This window comes from Nicotiana tabacum, chromosome 9 (genome assembly GCF_000715075.1).
Source record: "Nicotiana tabacum cultivar K326 chromosome 9, ASM71507v2, whole genome shotgun sequence".
NCBI classification, from domain to species: domain Eukaryota; kingdom Viridiplantae; phylum Streptophyta; class Magnoliopsida; order Solanales; family Solanaceae; genus Nicotiana; species Nicotiana tabacum.
This window is the reverse complement of record NC_134088.1, coordinates 83906714-83917996: the sequence shown is the minus strand read 5'-3', so window position 1 is coordinate 83917996 and position 11283 is coordinate 83906714. Positions and strand designations below refer to the sequence as shown.

At 35.1% G+C, this 11283-nt stretch overlaps 1 protein-coding gene across 1 annotated transcript; it reads left to right on the top strand.

The window, feature by feature from the left end:
* Positions 1–8770: 8770 nt before the first annotated feature.
* Positions 8771–9523, top strand: LOC107778626 (secreted RxLR effector protein 161-like). The gene has a single exon (XM_075221158.1). The coding sequence runs from the start codon at positions 8771–8773 to the stop codon at positions 9521–9523; it is 753 nt and encodes a 250-aa protein (XP_075077259.1).
* Positions 9524–11283: the final 1760 nt, after the last annotated feature.

Genomic DNA, 11283 nt, shown 5'->3' with positions numbered 1-11283 from the left:
ATCCCGAAATTATAGTAATTCATAAGGGAGGGTGGGATAACAATCCCGAAATAACTAACCCTAGGAAAATTAATTCTAGAGTAAATTGTTTCCCAAGCAAATGACAGTGTGATACTTGGCCAAGAGCATGTGTGACTTGAAATGTTCCAATGAAGAGAACAGCCTTGGATAGCAAGGAGAGTGGCTTCGTTACAATGTCAGAGGTTATTGGTCAGAAAAGAGAGAAAATTAAAGTGAGAAAATTAAGAATAATTTTTGCAATAATTAGTCAATTGAAGCAAGTGGAACAGAACATTTCAGTTTCGCAAAGATGTGATGCACTTCTTTCAAGACTAGTTAGTTCACATTTTTTTTACTCAGTAATCGCTTTGGTGATTGACAATAGGCTGGGTTGAAGGGGATCCTTAAGGAGATTGTTTTTAGTAGTGAAAATCGTTGAATATGGTAAGTAATGGACAAAGGTTTAATGGTCAAGATTGAAGTTTCTGTGCGAGGATAAGTGATTTCGTATTTTCAAGAGAGTATAAGACAAGCTTGGTACCAGTATAAGGAGTTAGACTCACTAGTCATGATTGTTAACACGACCCAAGAATATCAAACAAAATGACTGCCTTGTAATATTACCAAGTTTCTCGTGCTTTTATTTTTCGCTAACATTAGTTAGTTTCAGATTTGACCAAAGCATTAGCAACTTATAAAAATCAAATAAAAATATTTTTTATTTACATTTTAACAATTACTTTAATTTAACTCATAAGAAAGCTACCTATTTAAAAAGTAGGAAAGAAGAGTTTCAGATTTGGAATTTTTTTTACTTGTTTCATAGTTCATTTAGGGATAACAATAATCTCGGCTTAAACCTTCGCATAAAAAGAAATTATATTTAGATAAATATGTTAGAAAATTAATTATTACATAACTTACACAGTGTCTCTATACCAGAAAAAGAAATTATTGGCAACTCATATTAAGTTATGTGAAAATTTATAAATTATTTTGTGCTGGAATGTTAGGGTATCAAGGCCACTATAAAGATTATATTTGATAGTCAAATATGTCAAATGATATAAAAGTATTTTGGGAGGTAACTAAGGAGGTATTAGATAAAAGGTTCCAATGCCTAAAAACTATAGTGTCGTGTAAAGACGGTCGTGACTATTGGTTTGGCTCGAAACATATCATCATACTAATATTATAAGTATGCAGTCCCAAAGTGAAAGTTAAAAGACCAAACTAACTTTATAATATTGAGAGACTAAAATACCCATCAAACAATAATTCAAACAATAATAAAATTTGAGAAGTTGTATTCAATAAAAGTTAATGTAGATTAAAGAGTAAAGACTATGAACGCACGGAAGGAAAGACAAAACAATGTCAACTAGGACAGAATCATATAAAGGCAAGAAGGGATTTTCATTTCCCTCTTCCTCTCAATGTATTGAATAAAATTAAATGTACTAAAGACTATAAACGCATGAAAGGAAACCCAAAGAATGCCAACCAGGATAGAACTATATAAAGGCAAGAAAGGATTTTTTCATTTCCCTCAACTCTTGCTCTCCATTTTTATAGCCTGACAGTTTTTAGCAGATTTAGTTTTGTTTGATCTTTCATCTTCTTTTTCTTTCTTTTTTCCTTTCATTTCCTTTCTTTTCCCTCAACGTAAAGTTTTAAGTTTGTAGAAAATCAAAGTTGATACAGAGAGATGAATAAGTCCGTAGAGGTGTTGGATGCTGGAATGAGAACAACAGCCAGATTCTGTTTGGTGCTAGCGGAGATTCGTCGACTGTGAGCTAGGGATTACTTTTTCGAAAGTCAAATTGCAATCTTTTGAGATGGAAAGACAATATATAATATTTGATAGTTATTTATAGCTAAAGAAATAGAGTTATTTGTGTGTTTGGAGGGTAAGGTTAGTTTGGTCTTTTAACTTCCATTTTGAGACTTGGCTTATAATATAGTATGATAAAGTATAGCAACGCAAAGGAAACTGTTTATGAATGTGATGCGTTTACATTTTTGCTAAAAAGTTATAATTGTGATTTTTTTTTCATGTTAAAGATATTGTTTATAATATTAGAACTATATGCTTGCGATTCAAGCTTGTCTTTCTACGCTAAAAAGAAGTGAAGGCCATCATCAAAGGGCGAAAATATTGCGAGCAATGTGGATACAAGTCAATATACACATTGTGTTGCTCTGTTCGAGCTTCTAAACAAAATACATAACTCATATATATGAAAAAGAATCTAGCGAGGCGGAGTTTATTTCTTTATTTTAATAATTTTTATTTCATAACTCAAATGTATGTCTAAGTAATATTTATGTAATTTATAAAACTTTGTACTCATTAATATGAGGTGTACGCGCAACGCGCGTGTCCAGAACTAGTTATATTATGAGAGTGATACCCCATATATTAAAGGGGTGGATACTAAGCTCTTTTGACCATGTTGATTCATACAGGACGATCGTGAAATGACTTATCTGATTTATTATGTACCCATATAGACTCTATGTTGTACATACATAGTGAATTGAGTTTATATCAATCACTATAAGTGCTCACCAATTAAAGTTATGATACATGTTATATTATGAAAAAGGGCTAAGACCACATGTTTAATTTTCAAAAAATGTTTCAAGTCTTTAATTATATTGTTTGCAACATTTATGAAATGCCTTACTTGGTTTGACTTGCACATCAATTGCATGATATATTTTAAAGTCTTATTCCAGTATTGATTTAGGGAGTCAATAATACTTGTTGAGTACAATACGATGTACTTAATCTTGCATGATGACATTCATGTTTTCCCATTATAGGTGAGATCCAACATTTGAATAAGAAGTTGGGATTTAACTCCTCCACAAATTTACGATGAGCGAGCTATTGTTCTATCACGACCCCAAATCCAACTAGTCGTGATGGCACCTAACCCAACCCGCTAGGTAAGTTAATAAACAATAATCCAATTCAAATAAAATCTACTAAGAGAAATATTGATAATATAATTGAACTTTTATACAAATAATCCCCAAGGACTGGTAGTACAAATCATGAGCTTCTAAGATTTAGAGTTTATAAAACTAGTATGAAATAAATACATCATCTATTTGAAACGTACATAAACACATTTATAAATTTAAAGCTACCAAAAAGAAGAGGCAGCTATAATCGGAACGCAGGTACATCTTCAATGCCAGCTCCCGCCATACACAGCAACATCAACTCCAAAATCTGCACGCAAGGTGCAGAAGTGAGTATGAGTACTACCGACCCCATGTACTCAATAAGTAACAAACCTAACCTTAGGTTGATAACAGTGACGGGCTTGGACAACAGTCAGAGTCCAACACCAACAGCCAAGAACAACTCGTAACAATATAATAAAAACAGTACCAGTAATACTCAAAGATATGATGCTCATCTCGTTTATAGTTACGGAAAATATATGTTTTGCAAGTATAACAGTAAAACCCAAATCTTTCACCGAAGTCACCAAAAATATGAGTATGTCAGAAAATTGTGATTTTTCCTAAAAACTTTGAACAACAGATAAGATGTTTCATTATCGGATGGCATGAGGAAAGTATATCTCTATGCCTACATGTTAATATGCATGTGAAGTCATGAATGTCACAATACCATACAACATGAGGAAATGCATCTCTATGCTAAATATGAGTTTCAATGATGAAAAATAATATATCACATTTGGTGTAGGATCACAAGGAATAAAATAAAGAAATCAAGACTCCCTATCATTCAAGTATGGACTAGGGGAAACAATCCATCAACGGTAATAAAGGAAAGAAAAAGTATCAATGACTAGCTATAAAAAAGGAAGAAGCGGCGAAAATTCGGAAGAAGAATCAATCAATAAATCAAAGGAAAATAAGAGTGCAAAGTTCTACACTGGAGATCGTTAAACCCCAAAATCGGGGATCCATTATCAATCACTCAAGTAACGAAAAGATTTGCCCAGCGGAAGAACAGCCTGTCAAGAATACATGTCAAGGAAGATCAACGGAAACCTAACCTTATTTTTGGAAAGAATCAATTTGCGATTCGGTTCAAGGATCAATTCCCTTGGGTTTGTAATCTCTCAAGATTCGCGTCAATCAAGAGTCAAGAAGGCCTCACGAAGTATATATACATCTGTTCCAGTCTAGAAGCAGATATACTTTGAATGAACCATTATCACTCTTTTTATTCTACTCCAAACAAGCATTATACTTCTTTTTAGATCTGTTGTGTAATTAGTGAGAGAAGAAAAGGAGATAAATACTGGCGAGGCATTGTATCAAGAAGGGAAAAGTAACATAGAAACTAAGTTGTTGGTGTAAAGCTACATCAACCATCTTGTACTCGATAAACTTCAAATACTGAAAGAGATCACCCTTGCAACCCAAGGGGACTGGACGTAGGATTCACATTGAATCCGAACCAGTATAAAAATCCCGGTGTCTTTATTTTCTGCACTTTATTTCTGCATTATTATTATTATTATTATTATTATTATTATTATTATTATTATTATTATTATTATTATTATTATTATTATTATTATTATTATTACAATTATTATTATTATTATTATTATTATTATTATTATTATTTTCTTATCTCTAGTCGACTAATTGGTAAACTAGTCAACTGCATAGAATACTGAAAATAAAAATCGTCAATTCACCCTCCCCCTCCCCTCTTGTACTTTCAATTGGTATCAGAGTTAGTCTCACACTTTTTGCTTAACAGCTTGTGAGAAAAGAACATGGCAAATCAAGTAACTGATGGAGCACTCTTTCAAGAAGGAACGTCGCAAGTCAGGCCACCATATTTCAATGGACAACACTTTTCTCATTGGAAAGTACAAATAGAAATATATGCAAAATCTTATGATGTCAAAGTATGGCGCGTTATCAAAAAGGGTAACTATCCACTACAACAGCAACTCAACCATCCGTTGATCCGGAAGATATATATGAATACACAAACGAGCAAATGACAGTTGTTCAGGTCAATGCTAAGGCACGGAATTTACTCTATAATGCTATAAGTGGAGAGGAGTATGAGAAAATCTCAAGTTGTGATACAACCAAAGAAATGTGGGATAAACTAGAAGTTACTTATGAAGGAACCAGCTAAGTGAAAGAAACTCACATAAACATGTTGGTTCATGACTATGAACTCTTTTAGATGAAAGAAGGAGAATACATTGAGGAAATGTTTGCAAGATTCAGTAAAACCATTAGCGATCTAAATGCCTTTGGTAAACCCTACTCAAGTGGTGATCAAGTTCGAAAAATTCTAAGGAGTCTACCTACCACTTGGCAGACAAAAGTAGTTGCACTCAAATCTCAAGATCTAAATAAACTTTCATATGATGAACTATGAGGAGATCTTATAGCATTCCAGAAAATACATCTCAAGAAAACAACCTAGGAAGAAAAGAAGAAAACGGTTGTTTTTGAAGCTACAACTGAAAGACCTGAAAATAATATTGATGACGACCCAGAAGCTCTTGAAGAAGAGATTGCCATGGTATCAAGAAACATGGATGGTTTAATGAGAAGATATAGAAACAAAAGAAGGGGAAAGATGCCACCCAAGCAAACCAGGCAATACAATAAACAAGACAAGAATGATGAAAAATGCTATGAGTGTGGAAGGTATGGGCATATTCAAGCTGAATGACCAGATCTTAAAAGAAAGGTCTCCAGAGGATTCAATAAAAATAAATCTTTCAGAAGCTGGAGTGATAAAGGCAGTTCAGAACAAGAAGAAATAGCAAACCTGTGCTTGATGACCATTTTGGAAAATGACATGAACAGATACTCGGGCTGCTGGACCGATGAAGATGCATCAGACGATGAATGCAAAGAAGATACTGAAAAAAATTTCATGGCATAAGGTGAAACAAGCGAGGTAAGATCTTATAACTGTGATAGATGTAATGAATTGCAGGATGTTCTTGACCTTACCCTAAAAGAGTCTAAAAAATTAATGAATGAACTAAGGAGACTCAATAGGAAAAGAAAGACTAGGAACTTAAGCTTGAAGTCTGTGAAATTGAAAGAGATATACTTCAAGATAAAGTTCAGGAACTGCAAATGCAACTTAATGACATGCGCAAGTCCACCCGTCACAGTTCTGTCAAGTCTAACCAGGTGAATTACAAGTCAACTGGAAAAGGCCTGGTTAGAACGGAGTCCACAGGTACTAACACAAGTGGTAGATCAAAAACTGGATCAGCCCCTATATGTCATTACTGTAACAAAATTGGACACAAATATTCTTTTTGTCGATTTCGTAAATTTAATGTTATAGAATGGATTTGGAAACCCAAAAACAATCCTGATCTTAGTAGAACTAACCAATAAGGACCCAAGAAAGCTAGGGTACCTAAAAGAAAGTGATAATTCTATTTTGCAGGAACACCACAGAAAGAACCGCAAAGTAAAATGGTACTTAGAAAGTGCGTGTTCGAGTCACATGACAGGTGACAAAAACCTGTTCAAAGAAGTTACTAAGATAGATGGAGGAAGTGTCAAATTTGGTGATGATTCAAGAGGAAAGATAATTGGCACCGGCACAGTTCCATTCAATAACAATTGTGATATTACTGAAGTATATCTTGTAGATGGACTCAACTACAATCTCCTGAGTATAAGTTAGCTATGTGATTCAGGGTACAAAGTTAAATTTAAGAAAACAGGATGCGCTATTGAAGATGAGTCAGGTAAAATAATACTCCCAGGAAAAAGGTATGGAAATGTTTACATTTTTTATGGCATTGAAAACCTAGATAGTCACATCTGCTTAGAATCTATATCTGATGATCCATGGTTGTGGCATAAGAAACTTGGTCATGCAAGCATGCCTCTAATTGAGAAACTCTCCAAGTATGATTTAGTTATTGGTCTTCCTAAACTCAATTTCTCTATAAATAATGTATGTGATGCATGTAGATTGGTAAATAAACTAGAAACTCCTTCAAAAGCAAAGACATTGTGTATACCACCAAGACCTTACAATTGCTTCACATGAATTTATTTGGACCCACTAGAACTGCTAGCATTGGAGGAAAACGATATGCTTTTGTTATTGTTGATGACTATTCACATTTTACATGGGTAATTTTTTTTTTCTCATAAAAATGAAGCTTTGAAATACTTTGAGATTTTTTGTAAAAGATTTGAAAGAGAAAAAGGGTACCTTATCACAATCATCCAAAGTGATCATGAAGGAGAATTCGAAAGTAGATCATTTGAAGATTTCTGCAATGATCAAGGATATACTCACAACTTTTTAGCTCTAAGATCACCTCAACATAATGGAGTAGTTGAGCGAAAAAATTGAACTCTACAAGATATGGCTAGAACGATAATATTAGAACATTCCCTGCCAAATATTTTTGGGCAGAAGCAGTAAGCACAGCCTATCACATTCTCAACAGATGTCTTATAAGACTTATCTTGAAGAAAACTCCATATGAATTATGGAAAGGTAAACGGCCCAACATAGGCTATTTGCATCCTTTTGGCAGCAAGTGTTTTATCCACATAAATGGTAAGGAAATCTTGGAAAATTTGATCCAAGAAGTGATGAATGTATTTTTATGGGTTATTCCATAAATAGTAAATCTTTTAGAGTTTATAATAAACGTACTTTATCTGTAGAAGAATCATTACATGTCATATTTGATGAAAATAACACTACAACCGAGAAAGGAATTATTGCAGGTGATGAAGATATCAGCCAAGAAACATCACAGACAAGCGAATCTCATAAGTCGACTGATAATACAGACAGTGTCACAAAGTCGACTAATGAACCTATCAATAATCAACCAGAATCATAGAAGGAGTCAATTACTCATACGATTGCAACACGTCCAAATGAGTAGATAAGTGAATCAGAATATCCTCAGAAGTTTTATCATAAAGAGATCCAAGTGAATGAATGAAAACCAGGGGAGCTCTCAACAAAAAGGTAAATGTAGCACTCATATCTCAGATCGAACCAAAGAAGGTTGAGGAAGCATTAAAAGACTCCAGCTGGGTACAAGCAATGCAGGAGGAACTTGATCAATTTGATAAAAATCAAGTCTGGGAACTGCTAACTAAGCCTGCAAATGCTACTGTAGTTGGAACCAAATGGATTTTCAGAAATAAGCTAAATGAAGATGGAAAGGTTGTGAGAAACAAAGCTAGATAAGTAGCCCAAGGCTACTCACAGCAGGAAGGAGTCGACTATGATGAAATCTTTGCACTAGTAGCTCAACTAGAGTCTATACGGATTCTTCTTGCATATGCATCCTTCAAACGATTTAGACTTTTCCAAATGGATGTCAAAAGCACATTTTTAAATGGCTTTATTGATGAGGAGGTATATGTAAAACAATCTCCTGGTTTTGAAGACTCAAAATTTCCTTACCACGTGTATAAGTTGACTAAAGCTCTGTATGGACTTAAACAAGCTCCACGAGCCTAGTACGAAAGACTTAGCTCATTTCTACTTGACCATGGCTTTAAAAGAGGTAAAGTAGACACTACATTATTTATCAAAAGATCATCAGGAGGTAATCTTATTATTCAAGTCTATGTTGATGATATTATCTTTGGAAGTGCTAACCCTCTTTTGTGCAAGGAATTCGCTAGTCTTATGCAAAGTGAGTTTGAAATTAGCATGATGGAAGAGCTTACGTTTTTCCTTGTACTTCAAATTCAATAATCTGAAGAAGAAAACTTTGTGTGACAAATGAAATATACAAAGGAATTAATTCAAAAGTTTGGCATGAGCAGCGCTAAAGCAATTGGTACACCAGTGAGCCCGTCAACAAGTCTCGACAAGGACGAAAAAGGAAATTCAGTTGATGAAACTAAATATCGTGGAATGATTGGCTCTTTGCTTTACTTGTCTGTCAGTCGACCAGATATTATGTTTAGTGCGTATAAATGTGCCAGGTTTCAGTCAGCTCCTAAGGAATCGTACATGACTGCAGTAAAGAGAATAATTCGTTATCTCATTGGAACTATATCATATGGACTATGGTACCCACGTTCTAACAATTTTAAGCTTGAAGGTTTTTCAGATGTTGATCTTGCAGGTGATAACGAAGACAGAAAGAGCACTAGCGGAATATATCAATTACTGGGAAAGGCATTAATATCATGGAACAGTAAGAAACAAGGCTCAGTTGCATTATCCACAACTGAGGCAAAATATAATTCCATTGGGCAATGCTGTGCACAGTTACTATGGATATCTCATCAACTGGGTGACTATGAACTATTTTTTAAACCTATTCAAATATTTTGTGATAACTCTAGTGCTATATGTCTCTCAAAGAATCATGTGCATCATTCTAAGGCTAAGCATATAGATATTAAACATCATTTCATTAGAGATCATGTCCTTAAGGAAGATACAAAATTATCATTTGTTGGCACCACAGATCAATTAGCAGACATTTTTGCAAGCCTTTACTTGAAGATAGATTTTGCTCCCTAAGAGAACTACTTGGCATTATTTCGCTTGATCATAAAAATTAGGACCTATGTGTTAATTTTAATTCTTGCGTATCTAATGTTTTCAATTTTATTTTCTCTGTAAGTACGCATTAATTAAGCGCCTACGGTTTTCCTCTCTTTTCCCATAAATCGCAGCTTTCAAGAAAGAAAAATCAATCATCATGACCCTTCACTGACACCCTTTCCTTTCCTCTACTCAACCGTCAAAGTCCTTTCTTTTTAATCCTCTAAACCATCCTTTCGTGTCTTCATTGTTCTTATCGCTCAGAAACCCTTCTTCAAAATTCTCCAATGGCTAAACACTCCAAGAATCCTTCTGTCTCCACTAGAAAAAGTACTCGTTCTAAGGGAAACCCCTCTTCTCAGCCTCTAGAACAAGTAGACCTAGGGTCTGACCACTTGGAAGGGTTTGCCTCTTCTCAGGCAGAACTATCTGACCACTCTCACCGAATAGGCAAAAAATCTCTTGGCAAAAAGCCGATAGAAGGCCCCCTTAAATCTTTTCCCCCCAAGAAATCCAAAGTAGATATCTCGAGTTCTCTAGAGTCCGACCTCAATTTCTGGGATACCCCAAATAGGGATTTCTTTGTTGCTCTCACGTAGAGTAATCGATCTTGATGACATGTAGGCCTTAAATTGTAAGGTAAAGGATTTGTTTGTTTTTTAAGGATGGTCTAAATTCCTCTTTGTATCCCCTCCCAAGGTTTATGAACCTTTAGTGAGAATGTTCTATGCCAATCTACGTTCTAGCAAGCCTGATAAGTTAGAATCCCTAGTTCTAGGAAAACGCATTTTCCTTGATTGTGCCATGTTTGACCATATTTTTCAGTGTAAGTGCTCTGGCATTCCCATGCTTTTCAAAGATACTTGTCCTGATGACTTTGAAATTTCTTTTGATCTAGCAAAATGTTATATTTTTGAGTGTCCATCTGATTTCCTTCCTAACTAGTTAGGTCCCGGTGATGTTATTTTCGAAACCCGAGTTCTGGCCCACATTGTTGCAACTACTCTCCTTCCTCGCACTGGCGCATTCTCCACATTCTCTCAACGAGATATCTTTCTTGTCTACTGTATAGTGACCAAACTTAAAGGTTAAACTGTCCTCATGGGTCATAAACTTCATGATTGAAAGTGTTGATGATCCCACCAGTCATCCCTATGGTATGGCTATCACCCACATCTTGGAAGCCCATAACACCTCTATCTCAGAATACCATTTTGTCTCTGTTTCAAAGTCCTACAATTCTAGAGCCTTTGCCAGTAAGGGGTATGTGTGTACTAAGGGTTCCTGGGTGAAGAAACAATAAGGTGAAGTCAAGAATGTTCAGCCTGATTCTAAGATCAAAGCCTATGTTTCCCATCATAGTGTAGGTGATCCTGATCTTGTAGAGAAATTGACTACTATTGACAACAACTTGATCATCATCAAGGACCTTCTTGCTGCAACTCAATCAACGGTTGGGGATATCCATGCTATCTCCAAAGAGGCTGGGTTCGACGTTTCAAAGATAAGGGTCAAAATTCTCAAACTTGCAGAGAACGCAGTCAAAGCCTTCAAGGAAGTACATGACAGGATTGATGGAGTGACAGTTTCAGCTAATGCCAGCTTTGAGCGTCTAAAGGAGTCAATTTGCAACACTCTCACTTATTTCTTGCGTCGTTACTTGTGGATGTTTCAGACAATGTTTTTTGCCATTTTGCTATTTTGGACTGGATAACCAGTCACTGGATACTTTCTTT